This window comes from Bubalus kerabau, chromosome 17 (assembly GCF_029407905.1).
Source record: "Bubalus kerabau isolate K-KA32 ecotype Philippines breed swamp buffalo chromosome 17, PCC_UOA_SB_1v2, whole genome shotgun sequence".
Taxonomy (NCBI): domain Eukaryota; kingdom Metazoa; phylum Chordata; class Mammalia; order Artiodactyla; family Bovidae; genus Bubalus; species Bubalus kerabau.
The window spans coordinates 67084590-67104135 of NC_073640.1; the positions used below are offsets into that span (position 1 = coordinate 67084590).

At 61.1% G+C, this 19546-nt stretch overlaps 1 protein-coding gene and 1 long non-coding RNA gene across 4 annotated transcripts; one reads left to right on the forward strand and one right to left on the reverse strand.

Moving 5' to 3' along the window:
• The first annotated feature begins 372 nt into the window (after positions 1 to 372).
• PPP1R12C (protein phosphatase 1 regulatory subunit 12C) lies at positions 373 to 19506 on the forward strand. Of its 3 annotated transcripts, none has more exons than XM_055551979.1 (22): positions 373 to 811; positions 4401 to 4531; positions 4615 to 4733; positions 11222 to 11381; positions 13737 to 13881; positions 13972 to 14046; positions 15113 to 15186; positions 15268 to 15395; positions 15484 to 15557; positions 15776 to 15934; positions 16011 to 16078; positions 16637 to 16774; positions 16943 to 17033; positions 17139 to 17222; positions 17298 to 17358; positions 17469 to 17554; positions 17640 to 17686; positions 17765 to 17858; positions 18064 to 18168; positions 18494 to 18544; positions 18709 to 18759; positions 18856 to 19506. In XM_055551979.1, the coding sequence occupies exons 1-22, from the start codon at positions 491 to 493 to the stop codon at positions 18940 to 18942; spliced, it is 2349 nt and encodes a 782-aa protein (XP_055407954.1). In that variant the 5' UTR covers positions 373 to 490; the 3' UTR covers positions 18943 to 19506. The 3 variants fall into 3 exon arrangements, with proteins under 3 accessions (XP_055407954.1, XP_055407956.1, XP_055407957.1); XM_055551981.1 differs by having other exon boundaries at positions 17472 to 17554; XM_055551982.1 differs by having other exon boundaries at positions 16691 to 16774.
• Positions 16954 to 18806, reverse strand: LOC129631164 (uncharacterized). Its single transcript, XR_008703914.1, has 3 exons — positions 18690 to 18806; positions 17157 to 17219; positions 16954 to 17057 (listed from the first exon to the last, which is right to left on the reverse strand). It is a non-coding gene; the product is annotated as an uncharacterized LOC129631164 (long non-coding RNA).
• Positions 19507 to 19546: the final 40 nt, after the last annotated feature.

The window sequence follows — 19546 nt, forward strand, 5'->3', positions numbered from 1 at the left end:
CCCGGGCTATCAAGTCCGTTTCCCGCTTGGGTTCCTTGATACTCTGAACTACATTTCCCACATGCCCCGGGGCACATCTCCGGCCTTTAGACTCCATTTCCCAGCACCCCCAGGGGCATCCTCTTAATCAGATTTCCTTTTGAAACCGCTGAGCCGCGAATTTTCCAGTGTACCTCGGGGCAGATCGAGGCCGGAATGTGGCCGAATCCGATTTCCGCTTGTGGACTCCACTTCCCAGAGCGCCCCGCGGCCTTCTCTGAAGCTGTTGCCACGACCTCTCCCGGCTGCGGACTCCATTTCCCAGCGCGCCCCGGGGCGGCGTGGTGACGTCGCGCGCCGGGCGGGGGCCGGTAGATCCTTGGGCGGCGCGGGGCTGGCGGCAGTTCCCGGCGGCCCGGGGGCGGGCGGTGGCTGCGGCGGCGGCAGCTTGGGGCTCGGTGCTTGGCGCTCGCTCGCTCGCTCGTTCGCTCACGGGCGGGCGGGCGGCGCGATGTCGGGCGAGGACGGCCCCGGGGCGGGCCCCGGGGCGGCGGCAGCAGCGGCCCGCGAGCGGCGGCGGGAGCAGCTGCGGCAGTGGGGGGCGCGGGCGGGCGCCGAGCCGGGCCCCGGGGAGCGGCGCGCCCGCACCGTGCGCTTCGAGCGCGCCGCTGAGTTCCTGGCGGCCTGCGCGGGCGGCGACCTGGACGAGGCGCGCCTGATGCTGCGTGCGGCCGACCCCGGCCCCAGCGCTGAGCTGGACCCCGCCGCCCCGCCGCCCGCCCGCGCCGTGCTCGACTCCACCAACGCCGACGGCATCAGCGCCCTGCACCAGGTCAGCGCCCGGGTCTGCGCTGCCCGGAGCACCCTCCCTCCCCGGCCCGGAGGCACCCCGGCCGGCCCTGCTCTGCGCCGTCCCCCTTTCCCCTCCGTCCCACCTGGGGCTCCCCTCTCCCGACCCTGAGCCTCTGGAGCTGACGTTGGCTTTTGCCATTCTTAACCGCCCTTTCCCTGGCCCCGAACCGTCGCTGCCGGCCTCAGCTCGGTGCATCCCTGTCTTGTCACTTCGCGGTGCTCTTTCCCGACCTTGGGGGCTGTCTGCTAGTCTCGCCCGTGCGATCGCCACTCGTGTCACCTCGACTCTGCCATCTAGTACTGGGCCTGCCTCTTTCCTGAGTCTGTGCCCCTTGCAGCCCCACCGGTGCCTCCTGTTCCCCCATAGGTACCAGTGCCCCACCCTTCACCCCCAGCAGCATAGCATCGCCATCCTCCCTGCCTGTGCTCTCCGCCCGGCCTCTCTGCGTGGGGCCACCTCTGTCATCCCCGGCCCGTGCCATCTGTTGCTATCTAAGGGTGTTCTTTCCTGAGCCCCCGCCTTCGAGGCTCTGTACTCCTGAAGTGAGTGCTTCCCTTGCCCGGGTCAGCTCAGGCCGTCTCCCCTGCCCCCCTTCACCCTCATGTCCTCCGTGATTTCTCCTTCTCGGGCTGTGCCACCTCTTGCCTCCCAAGGCAAGGCCTTCTCTCAGGGGTGTTTCTCCTCCAGGAACCTCCTCTCTCCCTCTCTCTCCTGTTGCTTTGGCCAGGTCTGCATCATCACACCCCCCTTTTTTTTCTGGGCGGACTCGAAGCACCCACCTCTTCCTGGCTTTGGGCCGCCTCTCTATCCTCTGGTCATCTTGCATTCTCTGCCCGGATACCCTCCTGTGGATCTGGGCAGCGCCCCCCTCCTGCAGAGTGTGTCGTCTCTCCCAGCCCCGATCTTGTCACCTTCTCAAGAGATCCAGAGCCAGGTTACTCCCCTCTGTCCACAGCCTGGGCCTTCGTGGCTTCCCCAGACGCGCTGACCGCTGCCTTCGAGCTGCTTCTGTTCCAGAACCAGGCCCACCATAGGCCCCACTACCAGGGTTCTCTCTGGTTCGAGGTGCTCCTGTCACCCCCCACCTCCTTTCTTCAGTGGGGCCGTCAGGCACAGTTCACAGAGGACCCCCTGTCCCCGAAGCTGTCTCCCTCCTAGTCTCCTCAAATTGGTCCAGTCCCCAGCCCTCTCTTCCCTGCCAGAACCCCTGGGGTTTGGTTACTTTGGGACCCAGAGAGGACCCAGGGAAGGGAACCTGGGCAGGGAGCAGGGGGCTGGGGAGGAGCCGGAAGGGGCCCACGTGCCAGGTTCCCAGGAGGAACCGCAGCTCAGGAGGGTAGGCCAGTCCTGAGGTTCTGATCTCGGCTCCTCAAGTGAGTGGCTTTGAATGCGAGTCTTTTCTCTGCGCCTCAGGCGTCTTGCCTGCGAATGGGCTGGCAGGGACACACTGCAGGAAGTGCCTGACGTCCAGTTGGTGGTTGCAGCCCTTGGTCCAGGTGCTGTTTCTCACCGCCTCGCCCCACCCCGGCACCCCCAGGCCCGTGCCCTGCAGAGGCCGCAGTGTTCTCTGGGTCACCCTCCTCTCTCTAGAGGAGGGTCCCCCTTCTCTGAGGCCCCGCAGGGTCTCAGAGCTTGACATGCCCGGGGCAGGGGCCTCAGGTTTCCGAGTCCCCTTCCTGCACCGCTGTCCCTGCCCCGGCTCCCCGGGACCTTTCTGAAGGCGTTCCTGGCCCTGCCTTTCCGGCTGGGCTGCGCTCCCCAGCCTGTCCCTTGGCCCAGACCCTGCCTGGCAGAAGGCCACCTCTGTCAGTCAGTGGGGTCCCTCTCGCCCTCCTGCTATAGGCAAGAGGAACTCACTCGCCAGGGCTCTGCCAGAGGCCTGGAGGGGATTAGGGCATCCATCCGAGGCGCAGAGAGGGGGAGTCACCCAGCGGGGCTTTGGGTCACGTCTGGGTGTTTGCTGACCAGCTTGTGCCAGTTTGCCCAAGACTGGCCTCGTTTTTAGCTCCGAAAGTCCCAGGTCCAAGGAAACCCCCGGACAGGCAGGCGGGATAGTCGCTCATGTTGTCTGGGCGAGTCCGGCAGCCATGGTTTCTGTTCCCCCTGGAGCAAGTCCCCTGGCGTCAGCTCCCTGCTCTGGCTGTGACCCCAGGAGGTCTCACATCCCAGCCCCTACCCCTCGACAAGGTGACAAGGCCGGTATAGGCTGCCTCATCCCCAGATTACCTGGTAATTAGTGACTGGGGTCTGGGATAGGAAGGACTGTGAGCCAGGAGTCTTAGGTGTAAATAAGGAGGGGGTCGGAGAGTCTAGGTCCCCTGGGTCTGAGGGGGGTGGGGCAGGGGACCTGGACCCCCAGGTCTGAGGAGGAGGGCAGGGCCTGGACCCCCGGGTCCGAGGGAGGAGGGGCGGGGGGCCTGGACCCCCAGGTCTGAGGAGGAGGGCGGGGCCTGGATTCTTGGTCCCTGGTGCCCAGGCCGCAGGCATCTTTTGCACAGATGCCTGTGCCCGTCCAGGTCCTTGAAAGGGAAAGGCCTGTCTCCCTCCTTGCCCCGCCTCTCATCACCATGGCAACCGGTGGAAATAAACGGCGCCCAGAGTTCATCTCGTTCCCAGGGCATGTGTGGCCCCCCTTTCGCAGCCTGAGTTTCCATGACTTCATGCTCTTGGCCCTCGTAGCTTCCTCCCCCTGCTCCAGGCAACTAGCCGTGGAGAGGTGAGGGAGTCGGAGGCTAATCTCCCCCGAGGACCCGGGAGGCCAGGTCCACTCCCGTACCTCAGCCCTGCTCAGGCCCAGTGCCCACCCCGTGTTTGCACGCGTCCCGGGCGAAACCCTTTCTCGCCCTGGCCTGCTGCGCTGGCACGGGCAAGGGCTTTGGTCTCCTGGTGCTGGGATCTCTTCTTCCATCAGAGAGGACCCTGACAGCCCTCGGAGTGGGGAAGGAGCCCGTGGACGCCCCGTGATGGGGCACCCTGTGCCTCTTCTCAGGCCCCAGGCCTGGGCGCACCTTCTCTCAGCCGTCTCTCCCAGTGTCGGGGTCCTGCCTGGGACCCTCACCACTGCCCCGCCCCCTCCCAGGTTCGCAGGGACCTGGCGACCCTAGCAGCCCCGCACGGCCTTGGGCCCCAGGGTCCGCTGTCTTCCCGCCAGGGACATGGCAGGGCTGTGGTCAGCTCTCCTGGAGAGTCTGCTGGGTCTGAGGAGGAGGGCCTGGGTCTCTTCCCTTGGGTTCAGCTCTGGGGGCCCATCCTCCGTGGTGACTGAGGTGCATCTCGTGAACAGGCATGGTTCGGGATCCCTACAGCTCCTCCCTTCTCTGGCCAGCTCCTCCTCTCACGGTCCCCAGTGAGCCCCAGAGGCCTGCCTGGCGTGGCCACCGGGAAGCCAGGCTGTGCAGGGCTGGGAGGGTCCCGCAGACATGGTGCCTTCCAGGACCCTTGGGGTCTTCCTCCGGATCCTTGCCTGGTCGGCCCTGGGTCCCCCTTGAGGCCCCGGCGGGGTCCTGCCTTGCCAGGCACGCGGAGGGGTCCGGGATGGTGAGGGTGACCCCCTGCCACGCCCCCCCAGGCCTGCATCGACGAAAACCTTGAGGTGGTGCGCTTCCTGGTGGAGCAGGGCGCCACGGTGAACCAGGCGGACAATGAGGGCTGGACGCCCCTACACGTGGCCGCCTCCTGCGGTTACCTGGACATTGCCAGGTGAGGCGGGGAGGGTGGGCGGCCCACTGGGCGTGGGGCCCGGACCCCTCCGTCCTGACCGCGGCCCGCCCCTGCCTCCCCAGGTACCTCCTGAGCCACGGGGCCAACATCGCTGCTGTCAACAGTGACGGGGACCTGCCTCTGGACCTGGCCGAATCCGACGCCATGGAGGCGCTGCTGAAGGCGGAGATCGCCCGCCGAGGTGGGCCTGGGGCGGGGCGCAGGGCTCCTGCCGCTGGGGCCTCCGTTGCCAAGGACCTGGCCCCCAGGGTCTCAGTGTGGCCTGGACCGTTTAACCGAGAAGAAGTAATTGAGGCAGGGTTTGGCTCATCTCGGGGTGACTGAGGAAACTGAGTTTGGGGCTTGTCCCGGGTGATGGTGGGTCTTTTCAGGAGTTGTGCTGAGGGGTGGGGGGCAGTGAGGAATGCTGAGTCTTCTGGGGGTTTGGTCTGCTGTACTCGGGATCACTGCGCCCCAGGGTCCTTAATAGGGGGCCCAGGACCCCCTAAACTCCGTGCCTGGCCATGCTCAGTTTTCTAGGGGAAGCCTGTGTGACTTGTAGTAGGTGCCCACCTTCCCACGCTCCCTCTCACAGTCGCTGATGACTAGACCGTGGGGAGGACTCGCCCGGCACCGCTCGCTGGGGGGCCACAGGTGGGAGACGGTGAGCTCCCTCGCCCCGTCACCAGCATGGTTTCTGGGTGACCGTCTGCTCCTCCGATCGGGTGTGGTGGCCACACCGCATCTGTGAGGAGGTGTGAGCGTGGGGCCGTGGGGTCTGGAGGGCCACGGGGGAGGCGCAGGGAGGCTGCTGAAGAACAGCTGGGTGTCCCAGGTGATTCCCAGCTTGGCTGGGGTTGGGAGGGACGAGGCTCCGCCCTGGGCAGGTGTTGTGCCGGCGGCTGCAGGAATCCCGCGGGGCGTGGAGGCGCTGGGGGGCGAGCCGAGGTCCAGAGCCCTGGTTTGCTTCAGATGTAGGGAGCGAAGCGAAGCAGAGACAGAACCGGGCTTTTCCTGCCTCCGTTTCTCCATGTTTTCACCTGGACGACTTCACACGCTGAGCCAGGTTTCACTAGCAGTCCGATGAGGGCAGCCTCCACTGAGGCTCACCAGGGTTTTCAGCAGCTTCGTGTAGATACAGCTGTCCGAGTGTGCGCTTCCTTCACCCTTTAGACACGTGCGGGCTCATGTTTTCTGTTTCATCTTTTTAGCATAGTCACACTAAAGCTTATGTGTCCGTGAGCACATTGAGTTTGGATGATTCTGATCAGGCCCAAAGAAACCCTGAGCCCTGGGCTGTGACCCCCGACCTCCCCTCCCCCCTCAGCCCTGGGGGCCACCCATGGGCTTCGTGTGGGGGGTTTGCCCCCACATTTTCCGTAAGTGGAATCCTGAAGTGTGGACTCCGGGTTTCCAGCTTCTTGGTGTGATCACTTGTGCGCCCTCCCTCTCCGCGGGGGTGGACCTGCCCAGTTTCCCTCTCCCGGCCCGCCGGCTGCCCCGGGCCAGCCTTCACCCCTCCCCTGTTTACACGGCCCCTCAGCCTGGACCCGACTGCTCCGTCAGTTCTGCAGGTTTGGCAGGAATTTGCCAGCAAGTTCTGCGGGGAGAGAACTCCGTCCGCCTTGTTATTGGTGATGTTAACCTTGAGCCTCATTCAGAGGATGCCCAGGTGACTCTGCCATGGAGGCGTCTTCTTCCCTTTGCTGTTAAAAAGCAGCCTGCAGGGCGATGCTTGGAGGCCACCCGGGCTGGGTGATCTCTCAGGCCTCCTGTGTGTTCCTGCCAGAATTGCCCAGAGCTCTCATCACCTTCTCACAGTGACCCCTTGTGCCTCTCCTGCGGGCCGAAGGTCGTGGGGGGGTTGGTTTAGGACCAACCAGGCACAAAGGCCTATGATGCTACTGGGAAGACTGTCCGCTGCACTGCTGGGGGTGGGGCGCAGCTGCCTCTGAAATCCAGAGGCCTCTGTGATGTGGCTCCACGGTGCCTGTCTTGACATGAGGCCTCAGCGGACTGGTGGGCAGAATCTGTGCTTTACCACAGTTTTAAGAGGAAGACAATTCATGGGCCTCTGTAACTGAAGTCTAGGAGTTATGTGGACTTTAGGCATGGCTTGATCCAAGGGCGCAGACACAGTTGAAAGCCTTCCTCCCATCTCTCTGCTGAGCTCTGTGTTGGCTTCACTCCTAGGTTGGTTCTCTCGGTGAGGCACTTAGCGTGGCTCCTAGCAGTGCAGGCTGACACCCCGGCAGAACTAGAACTAGACTTCTCAGCAGCCCCAGCCCCAGCCCTCTGCCCTTAGGGCCACCCTGGTCACAGCCTGCCCTGAGCCAGTCGTGTGGCAAGGAGGACGGTCAGGCCTGGTGGTGCAGCTGCCCGTGGAGCCAGGCTGTGGGCCCCTCATGTTGGAGCCACATCGGGTGAGCGCAGGGGTGAGGACAAGCAGGGAGGGGGCCTGGACGCTGGCAGCTCCAAGCGACAGCCCCTCCCCAGACACTGCTCACAGCCTGGGCCGCAGGGGCGGCCCGAGCCCAGGACCTCCTGGCCATTTTGCTCAGAAGGGCTACGGTCAGACCCACAGGGACTTGGAACTGGGCTGGAAGGAATCCCAACATCAGGACAGGGATGCTGGCTGGTTACTCTCAGAGGTGAGCAGCTTTGACAGGCAGTTCCAGTCCTGGCGAGGCCCAGCCACGGCGCTCTTTTCTCTGGCTGCCAGGCACGCGGGTGATTCCAGCCTCCGTGTGAACAGCTAGACAGACGGCGTGGAGGTGATTCCATTCTCTGTGTGAATAGCTAGACGGACGGCATGGATTGTAGCTGGAGATCCTCACTCCCAGTGCTCCAGCATTTCCACTCCTAGGTCACCTGATGGCACCTCCCCGTCGAGCTTCCCAGTGTTGAGAGGCTGTCAGTTCAGTCGCTCAGTCCTGTCCAAATCTTTGCGACTCCATGGACTGCAGCACGCCAGGCTTCTCTGTCCATCACCAACTCCAGAGCTTGCTCAAACTCATGTCCATCGACTCGGTGATGCCATCCAACCATCTCATCCTCTGTTGCCCCCTTCTCTTCCTGCCTTCAATCTTTCCCAGCGTCAGGGTCTTTTCAAATGAGTCAGCTCTTTTTTTTCTGTTCAGGTGGTCAGAGTATTGGAGCTTCAGCATCAGTCCATCCAGTGAATATTCAGGGTTGATTTCCTTTAGGATTGACTGGTTTGATCTCTTTGCAGTCCAAGGGACTCTCAAGAGTCTTCTCCAACACCACAGCTTAAAAGCATCAATTCTTCAGTGCTCAGCTTTCTTTATGGTCCAGCTCTCACATCCATACATGACTACTGGAAAAACCATAGCTTTGACTAGACTGACCTTTGTTGGCAAAGTCTGCCTTTTAATATGCTGTCTAGGTTGGTCTTCTCTTCCAAGAAGCAAGAGTCTTTCAGTTTCATGGCTGCAGTGATTTTGGAGCCCAGAAAAATAAAGTCAGCCACTGTTTCCCCATCTATTTGCCATGAAGTGATGGGACCGGATGCCATGATCTTAGTTTCTGAATGTTGAGTTTTAAACCACCTTTTTCACTCCTCTTTCACTTTCATCAAGAAGCTTTTTAGTTCTTTTTCACTTTCTGCTGTAAGGCTGGTGTCTTCTGCATATCTGAGGCTATTGATATTTCTCCTGGAAATCTTGATTCAGCTTGTGCTTCATCCAGCCCGGCATTTTGCATGATGTACTCTGCCTATAAGTTAAATAATAATAATAAGAAGAAGTGAAGTTGCTCAGTCGTGTCCGATTCTTTGCGACCCCACGGACTATAGCCTACCAGGCTCCTCCATACATGGAATTTTCCAGGCAATAGTACTGTAGTGGGTTGCCATTTCCTTCTCCAAGTTAAATAAGCAGGGTGACAATATACAGCCTTGACGTACTCCTTTTCCTATTTGGAACCAATCTGTTCCATGTCCAGTTCTAACTGTTGCTTCTTAACGTGCATACAGATTTCTCAGGAGGCAGGTCAGGTGGTCTGTTATTTCCATCTCTTTCAGAATTTTCCCTAGTTTGTTGTGATCCACACAGTCAAAGGCTTTTCATAGTCAATAAAGTAGATGTTTTTCTGGAACTCTTTCGCTTTTTTGATGATCCAGCGGATGTTGGCCATTTGATCCCTGGTTCCTCTGCCTTTTCTAACTCCAGCTTGAACATCTGGAAGTTCACGGGTCATGTATTGCTGAAGCCTGGCTTGGAGAATTTTGAGCATTACTTTACTACCGTGTGAGATGAGTGCAATTGTGCGGTAGTTTGAGCATTCTTTGGCATTGCCTTTCTTTGGGACTGGAATGAAAACTGACCTTTTCCAGTCCTGTGGCCACTGCTGAGTTTTCCAAATTTGCTGGCATATTGAGTGTAGCACTTTCATGGCATCATCTTTTAGGATCTGAAAAATAGCTCAACTGGAATTCCATCACCTCCACTAGCTTTGTTCGTAGTGATGCTTGCTAAGGCCCATTTCACATTCTAGGATGTCTGGCTCTAGGTGAGTGATCACATCATCATGGTTATTTGGGTCATGAAGATCTTTTTTGTACAGTTCTTCTGTGGGTTCTTGCCACCTCTTCTTATCTTCTGCTTCTGTTAGGTTCACACTGTTTCTGTCCTTTATTGAGCCCATCTTTGCATGAAATGTACCCTTGGTGTCTCTTATTTTCTTGAAGAGATCTCTAGTCTTTCCCATTCTGTTGTTTTCCTCTCTTTCTTTGCATTGATCACTTAGGAAGGCCTTCTTATCTCTCCTTCCTATTCTTTGGAACTCTACATTCAGATGGATGTATTCTGAGGGAGCTCCTCATTCAGTTGAGAGGGTGAGGGTGGGCCAACACCAAATCCAGAAGAGATCAATCAGTAATCTGTAGAAGAGTGATCTGTGATAGGGAAAACTGCCAGGGGGATATGCAAAAGAGTGGATGTGGTCATTAGCCATTAAAACTTTATTTACAAACATAGGCTGTGTCCAGAAGAGGCAGATCCCCAGTGTCAGGAAGTGGGTTAGTGGTTGTCAGGCTCTGGGCAGGGACTGCCTGATGGGGTAAGAGGTTTCCATTTGGGGTGATGAGAAAGTTCAGGTACAGATAGATAGGGTTGATGGCGGCACATGGTGAATGTCCTAAAAGCCACTGAATCGCACGTTTGGTGAAATAGATAATCCTGTGTGAACTGAACAGCTTGCCTGCACGCACAGACGCTGGTTTGCCCCCCTCCATCAGGAGTTCTGTTAATAAACACAGGCGAATCTCCACAAAACGCAAAACTGCAGAAGGATGCCTTTGAACAGGCAGGACACTAACTGTGGCTGCAGAAGAAGGTCTGCAAACCCCGCCTTTCCCTGCCCGCCAGGCGCCTGGTCTATAATAGGACTGAACGTAGGTGATTCCCTTTAAGGAGGTCGGATGGGAGGGGCTGGGTCTCTGAGTCCCGGGCACTTTCCTGGCCTGCGGGTGAGCCCTCACCAGCCAGACCTTCCTGGAATAGTCCCCCTGGGAGTCCCTCAGCCAGGGCACCCTGAGGCGATCCCAGTGGAGTTTAGTCCCAGTGCCCAGCTGCCAGACCCGGACGGACTGGGGCCCCTGCATAGCCTGGGGCAGGGTTTACAACCTCGTAGTAAGGGTGTGCCAAGGTTCCTGCTCCTGAAAGCAAATTTGTGAAGGCTGTTAGCTCCGGGGCCTCCTGGTACTGCTGTGAGCCAAGCGCCAAGTACACGCTTCTCTGCCCGCACTGTCCAGTGGGAAGCCAGAGGCAGCCTCACGCATAATCAAGGATTTACAGGAAGGCGCTTTAAAAAACAGAAACAGGTGAGGTTCATTTTAGGAACATGGTTTACTTAATCCAGACGTCCAGGGCATTGTCATTTCTGTGTGCAGTCAGCGTAAGGAACTATGCGTGAGCTGCTGCATGTTCTTTCTACGCTTTGAAATCCGGCATGTTGGCAGTCTGCAGCCTGGCTCAGCAGCTGCTCCGTGGTTGCACGGCTGCCGACCACATGCAGGATGGCTCCGTCCTTGGCCACACGTGGGCAAGTGAGCAGTTCCGCAGTGGGAAAAATAGCAGACAGGAACAAGGCTCCCAGGAGAAAGAGCACACAGCCCCTAGAGGAGACGCCCATTTCTGACTGCCATCTCGACTGCTTTTAATGGGCAAACCACAGATTCTCAGTGACGGTTGGAAGGGACTGTTGCGCCCTCAACGGGGCTGCCTGTTTTCGATCCAGAATCAACTTCTGTTTCATGTAAAGCTTCCCCTTGCCCTCTCTTCCGTGAGTTCAGAGCACTTTTCCTGAAACTGATGAGAGAGGAAGCATGCTGGCCCCTCCCCAGATGGCGCAGGGGGTGGCTGGTGAGGGTGTCGTCGCCCCAGTGGCCTGGGCGTCCTCAGTGGCTTCTGCTTGGTTTGTCCTCTCGTGAGTGATAAACGTGACAAAACACAGGAAGATGCCGGGCCAAGGGCCGTATCAGTAGTGAAAGGGGAGGTGAGACCCGGGATCCCCAGCCCCCGCAGGGACCCCCAGTGCAGCCCACGGCTGCCCGTTTGGGAAGTGACAGTGCAGCCCACGGCTGCCCTGGGCCCCCAGGGAGCACACAGGCCAGGTGCCGCCCTGGGTCTCGGGGGGCGCCCCGCCGCTTACCGATTCTGGTCCTCCCAGGTGTGGACGTGGAGGCAGCCAAACGGGCGGAGGAGGAGTTGCTGCTTCACGACACAAGGTGCTGGCTGAACGGGGGCGCCATGCCCGAGGCGCGGCACCCCCGCACGGGGGCCTCGGCCCTGCACGTGGCCGCCGCCAAGGGCTACATCGAAGTGATGAGGTGAGCCGGGCCTCCTCCCCTGCCCCGCACCCAGTGCCCTGGTCCCTTCTCTCTGTTTTACGCCTTCCTGAGGGTTTCGTTTGTTCCCGCCCCTTTCTCACTGTGCAGTAAGGACATGCGTTTCCCTCCAAGTACAGCCTGAGCTGCACCCACGTCTGGATGTGCAGGCTTCTCACTGCCCTTCAGTTTAAGACAGTTTCCAGCTTGTAATCTTCTTTGACCCAGAGATCATTTAGAAGCATGTCGTTAATTTACAAATATACGGGGTTTTCTAGTCACGGTTTCATTAGAGCCATGCCTCCTCTTATTGCACTTCACCAATAGTATTTTCCTTTTTCTTTTTTAACAAATTGAAGATTTGCAGCAGCCCTGCATTGTCAGATGACGGTGAACGTTTTTTAGCAAAATAAAGTATTTTTTAAGTTACATACATTGGGTTTTATTTCACACATAATGCTATTGCACACTTAATAGACTTAAGTTTTACATGCACTGGCAAACCAGAGCAGTTCACATGACTTGCTGTATTGCAGTAAAGCCAGCTGGTTGTCTGGAGCTGAACCCTCCATACTTCCCAAGTCCGCCTGTGCCCATTTCCCAGCTTAATCTCGCTGTGGTCCTAGAGCGGGTTCTCTGTGAGTCCTGATTTTTGAGATCTGTCAAGGTTTGCTTCACACCCCAGTTGGTGTCAGCCAGGAAAGAAGTGTGTTGTCAAGGACAGTGCCGTATATAGGTTATTAGGTCAACTTTGTACTCATGCTGTTTAAATCTTCTGTATCCCTAGTGATTCTTTCTTTTCCCATCTGCTGCTTCTGTCAGTTGCTGTGAGAACGTGATAAAATGTGGTAAAATGTCTCACTACGTCTGTGGGGCTTTCCTGTTTCTCCCTGTCTTTGTGTGTTTTGTGTTACATATTTTAAGGCCAGGTCATTTGGTGTATACATATTTTAAATTGTTTGCATACATATTTTAAATACATATTTTAAATTGTTGCCCTGTGTACTCCCTTTCTCTCATCCCCACCTCAGTCTTGTCCCATTTCTGACCGCCTCACCCCTTCCTGTCAGAGTAGCTGGTTCTGCTTCTTATCAGGCTTGCCTTATATTTAGTATGACAGTGGAGTTGCAGCGAATCCCTCTATCTCTGCTCACTTCTGGGTTAATGAATTTTTAGGAAGGTTTTCTGGGGGAGCTCTCTGGTTGGTCTAGTGGTTAGGGTTCTGGGCTTTCACTGCTGTGGCCCGAGTTCAGTCTCTGCTCAGGGAACTGAGGTTCCGCAGGCAGCACGGAATGGCTGGAAAATAAGGGAATGTTTTCCAGTAAGGAACTTAAGATGACCCCTGATAGCTTGGGGCTCATGTCCTGGCTGTCTCCTCTAATTTGGAGGTAGGGTGCCCCATCCTCTGTAGTTCCAGTGAAAGTCCCAGGTCCTATACTCTCTGGGCACCTGTTCATCCCAGGGCTGATCCCTGTGGCAAGGAGGATGGGACACTGTGAATGGTCAGGCCTGGTAAAGTGGCCAGCCCTGGAGGCTGTGCCCTCTTCTGCCCGTGACTTCCCCTCCTGAGTCTCAGGTGGCTGCTTCAGCTCCTGCCATTGCATCTGCATCCCAGGCAGCCAGCAGGAAGGAGGGCCAAAGGAGTGAATATCTGTTTCTTTTAAGAGAACAATCCAGAAGTGATATACACACTTAGCGCTGACATCCCCATTTGCCAGACCCTACTCAGCTGGCCATTCCTAGCTATGAGAGACAGAGATTCCAGATCCAGTGGTTCGTGGTGGTGGTGATCTCCCAGGAAAGAACCGTCTAAGCCGGGGTTGCATCTTGGCACTGGCGTTTGGTCCCGATCCGTCCTTGCAGGGGGTCGGTCCTCTGCGTTGTGGGAGGTTTCCGGGCATCCTCAGCCTACCCACTGGTGCTCCCGGCACTGCCCCTACGTTGTGATGGCCAGAAACGTCTCCAGACGCCCCCTGACGGCAGCGTCGTCCTGGCTGAGAACCGCTGCCCCAAGCCAGTGGGCTCCTGGAACCCTGCCGCCCCCATGCCGCCCCTCCTGGGGGGTCTCAGCCTTTCTCTGCGCTTGGGCACTGGGGAACACCCTCCTCCACCTCCGCTGGGGCTGTCCCAGCACAGGGGAGGGGTCAGGAGTTGAGCCCTGCAGGTTCAGGGAGCAAGGTCCCGGAGGCCACCTGATAGGCTGGGGAGGGGTCAGAGCCCGTGGCAGAAGCGTCTCCTTGGGGAAGGGCGCCTCGAGGCCCAGGCCTGTTTTCGGCCCTGTCACAGCTGGTTCTGACCATGGCCCCTGGCCCCGAGCCCCTGTCTCGGCCCTTGAACCCAGCCCTCCCCGGCCCCCAGGCTGCTCCTCCAGGCTGGCTACGACCCGGAGCTGCGCGACGGAGACGGCTGGACGCCCCTGCACGCGGCGGCCCACTGGGGTGTGGAGGATGCCTGCCGCCTGCTGGCGGAACACGGCGGGGGCATGGACTCGCTGACCCACGCGGTGAGGGCCTGGCCTGGCTCCTGGGGGCCTTGGGGCAGGAGGGCCCCCACCTCCGCCTCCTCCTCACCTGCCCTAACCCCTGCCCACCAGGGGCAGCGTCCCTGTGACCTGGCGGACGAGGAGGTGCTGAGCCTGCTGGAGGAACTGGCCCGGAAGCAGGAGGACGTGAGTCTCCATCCGCAGTCGGGACCCGGGGCCTCCGCGAACGTGGGGAGCCGCCCTTCCCTGGCCAGTGACGGGGCCCAGCGGGGAGCTGTGATCAGCGGCACCGCTGGGCACCTCGGGGTGCTGATGGAGCTGGTCATCCCTGGGATGTCCCCGCACCAGTGCAGGGCCAGGCCTTGTCGCTGGAAAAACTCAGAAGGAAGGGGCGAACGGCTGGATTTGGGATCTGAATCCCAGCTCTGCCCTTCATTTGCTGTGTGAGCTCAGACCAGTCCGGTAGCCTCTCCCGGCCTCAGGAAAATGGGCAGAATACTAAACAGCGTGAATGGTCACGCTTCATGAGTTACGCGGGCTGTTACCTGGAACACGTGTCGTGCAACGAACGGCGTATATGTTACTGAGCCAAAGCATTCAGAACCCTCCTGTCTCATAGCGCTCTGAGGTAGCAGGAATCATCTGAGGCCTCCCGGGTCAGATCCCTGTTTAAAGCTTGGCCGCGGCGACATTGAGGGAGAAGGTGGTGGTTTCGGCTTGGTGGACTGGAGGGGCCGGGCACCCAAGTGTTGAGGGAGCCGCACTGTGCAGAGGCTGGGGGAGGAACCGGATGGTACCTGGAAGGGGGGGGGGAGGGCGGGGCGGGGACAGGGGCAGACCCCAAAGGGCCTTGAAAGCCAGGCAGGAGCAGGTGAGGGGGCCAGGGGCCCCCGGGGGGTTAATGGGTGAGGCAGGGTTTCTGGGCGCTGAGGGCACAGACGAAGCGTGGGGGCCTCTGGGGGACCTGCAGCACTTGAGGTTTGCTGAGAGGAGAGGCGGAGCCGCGGGGCCGGCTCAGGTGTGAAGACTCGGGCGGAACTGGCCCTCCCGAGAGCAGCTGTGGGGGAGGCAGCTGTGTCCGGGTGTGCCGGGGGTCCCCGGAGGCGGAGGCCAGGAGTACTCACTGGAGACCCAGGGCGCCGTGCAGACGAGTCCACAAAGCACCCGGTCCACCCCCCAGCACAGCTCTGTGTGGGACCCAGGAGGGTCTGCCCATCCTGCCCCCCTCCCAGCAGCCCCTTCCCCTTTGCAGCTTCGGAACCAAAAGGAAGCTGCCCAGAGCCGGGGCCCGGAGCCCCAGGGGCCCTCCAGCAGCAAACACCGAAGGTAGGGGGTGGCACCCTGTGGGAAGTGGGCTGGAGGCCCCCAGGGCTTGGGCCCCAGCACCCACCCTCCCCTTTCCACCAGGAGCTCCGTGTGCCGTCTGAGCAGCCGCGAGAAGATCTCCCTCCAGGACCTGTCCAAGGAGCGCCGGCCCGGGGGGGCAGGGGGCACCCCCATCCGGGACGAGGACGAGGGAGAAGAAGCCCCCTCAGGTGAGGGGCCAGGGGCCTGGACCCCCGGGTCTGAGGGATGAGGAGGGGCTGATGCTTCTTCTGAGGTCTCCGTCTTCCCACTCCACAGAGCCACCCCCTGCAGAATGCAGAGCCCTCAACGGTGTCTCCTCCCCACCGCCCTGTAGCCCTGGGAGCCCCGTGGTGAGTGGGGGCCTGGGGGTGGGGTGGGGTTGCCCCAAGCCTACCGTCAGGGCCGCGGGGTGGAGACCGCGGGCCCAGAACCCTCTGGGGCTCCTGCGGCCTTTCCCTGGCTGTTCCCGTCCCCAGTGGTAGTTTGCTATGGTCCTTCTGGGGGCAGCACGTGAAATTCTTGAGAAGAAGGGCCCTGTCGTGGTAACGGAGACCTTTCCCTTCTCCAGACCCCCGAGGAGGCCCCCTTCTCCAGGCGCTTTGGCCTCCAGAAGACTGGCAGCTCCGGGGCTCTGGGGCCCGCGGACTGGCGCGGGGCCGAGGGCGCCCCGGGGGCCGGGCTGCAGCGCTCCGCGTCCTCCTCGCGGCTGGAGGGTGCGTCCACTCAGGTGAGCGCTGGGGGGAGGCCCGGGGAGCAGACCCTGCCCAGCGGGGAGAGTAGCTGCCTGTCTCCTCTCTCTGCAGGGCCGGGAGCCCCGTCTTGCCAGAGTCCCCCCCACCCCCTCCCAGAAGGTGCCGGAGCCCTCTTGCCCGTGAGTACGGCAGGACAGCCTCTCCGGGGTGGGGGGCAGGTCGGGGTTCCTGTCTTGTACCCGGGGTTCTCTGGGGTCCGCTCCCTGCCTCCCACCACTCCTGGCCTCAGTTTCCCTTTTGGTGCCACAAGTAAAAGCGCCTAAGGCCGCGGTGTTCTGGCTTCCCAGGGGCCCCTGCCCCCTCTCCCGCCCTCCTCTCTGACTCAGGCCCTGCGCTGCGACCTCCCCCTTCACACCCACAGGGCTTCCTTCCTCCCGCTCAGGTCTGTTTAAATGTCAGCTTCTCTGGGAGGCCCACCACCGGCCCTGCGCACACCCCCACAGCGTGCGGGCACACCTCCGGGCTCCGGTCCTGGCTCGTTTTTCCCCAGACTACTTTATCCTCTTGACATTGTGTGACCCTGTCTTCTTGTGGTGATTGTTCCTGTTGCATCGTTTCTGCTCAGATTTGACTCATGGGGCAGAGATTATTCGTTTCCTTAGCTTCTTGCTTTGTGTGGGTGCCCGCCACGTAAGGCGAGCTTGAGTAATACTTGCCGATTGAATGAATTCACACAGGTCTGAGATCTCCAGGCCTCCTCCTCCCTTGGGTAACTCCACTCCTCCCCCCAGGACTCCCGAGCCCGAGTCCCCGGTGAAGCCAAATGTCCCCGTAGCCTCCGCAGCGCCCCCAGCGGACTCCCGGGACCGCCGGAGGTGAGGCGAGACCCCAGCGTTACCCAGGAGCCCCGGGGCTGGTGGGGGTGGACCTGGGGAAGCTTGTCCCAGGGTCCTGTGGCCGAACTCGACTCCCCCTGGGGGTGTCGGCCATGGGACAGGACAGGGTCCTGAGGAGCCCTCTCTGAAGTCGGGCCCCTCACTCAGGACCTACCAGATGCCAGTGCGGGACGAGGAGTCTGAGTCTCAGCGGAAAGCGCGCTCTCGCCTCATGCGCCAGTCTCGGAGGTCCACGCAGGTGTGGGAGGGGACGGACCCCGGTCTGAGGGAGGAGGGGCCGGGGGCCTGGACTCCATCCTGAAGGGGCTGGCCCCCCCACCCCGACTGCCCACTCCCCGTGCAGGGTGTGACCCTGACGGACCTGAAGGAAGCAGAGAAGGCCGCAGGAAAGGCCCCGGAGGCCGAGAAGTCGAGCGTGCAGAGCCTGGTGAGAGGGGTCAGGTGATCGGTCAGTGGGTGGGACGACATGCCCTCATTCTCTGACCCCCGCCCCTCCCCACAGGACCCTTCCCGGCGACCCCGAGTCCCTGGGGTCGAGAGCACTGATGGCCCTGCCCAGAGAGGTGAGGCTGGTCTCTGGGAGGTAGTCCTCCTGGCCCGCGTCCAGTTTTCCTGGGGGTCGGGCCCAGGGACCCCTTGCCCAGCATTGGGCTGATTCCTGCCCCTCCCCCAGCAGAGGCGCCCGACGGACAAGGGCAGGGACCGCAGGCGGCCAGGGAGCCCCGCAGAGTCGGCAAGGAGTGGAGGGGCCCTGCCGAGGTGAGGGGTGGCATCCGGCGGGCCGCGGGTGGGCCTGGGGGCGGGCCCAGCTCCCCTCCCCGCTGAACCCCACCTCCGCCCGCAGGGGGAGGAGGCGGAACCGGCGCCGGCCGACCACAGCCCAGAATCCAGGTATGGGGCGGGCAGGCCGGGTCTGGGCTGTCGTGGGGCTGTGGGCGCCCCATGACGGCCTCCCTGCCCCCACCGCAGCACTCCCGAGGGCGATCCCTCATCCCGCAGGCAGCGGGACCTCAACCCAGACCCAGAGCCGGAACTGGACGAGCCTGACGGAGGCTTCAGGAAGGTTCGCGACCCCACCGTTAACTGAGCCCTCGTCAGTCGGCTTTGTATCCCTGCCCCGCCGCCCCCTGCCCAGGGGCTCTGCCTGACCCACCCGCGCACTCTGCGCCCTTCCGGCCTCAGCCGGGCCGCAGCCACCCACCCCACCCCCGCAAGCCTGCCGCGTCTCTGCCGGCGAGCCTGACACCCTGTGCCTCCTGGGCCCGCAGCTGTACGCCGAGCTGCGCAGTGAGAACGAGCGCCTTCGCGAGGCCCTGACCGAGACCACCCTGCAGCTGGCGCAGCTCAAGGTGGAGCTGGAGCGCGCCACGCAGGTGAGGAGCCGGGGCCTTGGAGGCGAGGGGGTTGGCGAGGGTGCGGGTGCCGGCTCCGGGTCTCCGGGAGGGAGGACCAACCGGGGCACCCAGGGCGGAGGGACCCAGAAAGGCTGGTGGAATCCTTGAGGGGAGGAGTCTGAGCCACTGAGAGGGCTGGGGGCGGGGCCAATACCTCAGGGGCGGGGCCCGGGCCCGGAAGGGCTGGGCGGGGCCGCCGCGAGTCCCGGCCCCGGCTGCCTTTACCCTCCTCTACTGGTTTCCCCTTCTGCCCGTGGCCGTGCGGCTGCTTGTCTGATCCCTGCTCTTTTTCTGTCCTCCCCAGAAGCAGGAGCGCTTTGCAGAGAGGCCTGCCCTTCTGGAGCTGGAGAGATTTGTGAGTAAGGCTAGCCAGGGTGGGACTAGATATGTCCCGGCCTTACGAGCCCTTACGGTCTGGAGGAAGAGGTCCGCATTGACCTCTGCCCTTTCCTTGCCCCTCTCCGCCATACTTGACCCCCAGTTCCCCACCCCGTCCTCACCTTTCCCTGTTTATTCCAGGAGCGCAGGGCCCTGGAGCGAAAGGCAGCCGAACTGGAGGAGGAACTGAAGGTGAATGCTAGCGGGGAGCTGAGGGCAGAGAGCCAGGGTGGGCCGTGGGTTCAGCCTGCCCAGGGCCACCCGGCTGACCCGTCTTCCACCTCACAGGCCCTGTCCGACCTCCGGGCTGACAACCAGCGGCTCAAGGATGAGAACGCAGCCCTGATTCGCGTCATCAGCAAACTCTCCAAGTGATTCCGGAGGAGCCCCTCCCCTGCACCCATATTTATACAGCTGCTTCTGCCACACGCACCCCTTCCCCCGCGTGAGCACGAGTGACAGGGCTCCCGGGGGAGTCTCCGAGAAGCCATAACCTCCCCTCGGGTCCTCCAGGCTGGGAGGGGAGTACAGAGAGCCCAGGAGCCAAGGGGGGCCATCAGAGGCCGGGATGGAGGCGGGAGGCCGAGCCAGGTAGGGGGACGTCGCTGAGCAGGGACTGGGGCTGAGCGGGACCCGGAAGGGACCGAGGACCAAGAAGCACCGAGACCAGGAACCAGGACCAGAGTGACCGCCCAGAGGTCCCCCTCTCACGTGTGATGTCACCCTCACCACCCCTCCCGCTCCGGAACAGGGATCCGAGAATGTGCCAAGAGCCCCGCCGGCCTCAGCCAGGCGGGCCTGTATATAGGGTCCGCGTGCAATAGGGAGGGATGTCTTCTATTTTTTGCGGCCCCCTCCCCGCCCACCGTCCGGGGCAGGGGGAGAAGGTATTTTCGAGACAAAGCACAGGCACCACAAATAAAAGTCGTGAAGTTGCCACTCAGTGACTACATCCTTGGCTGGAGGCGGGGCCCCGCTT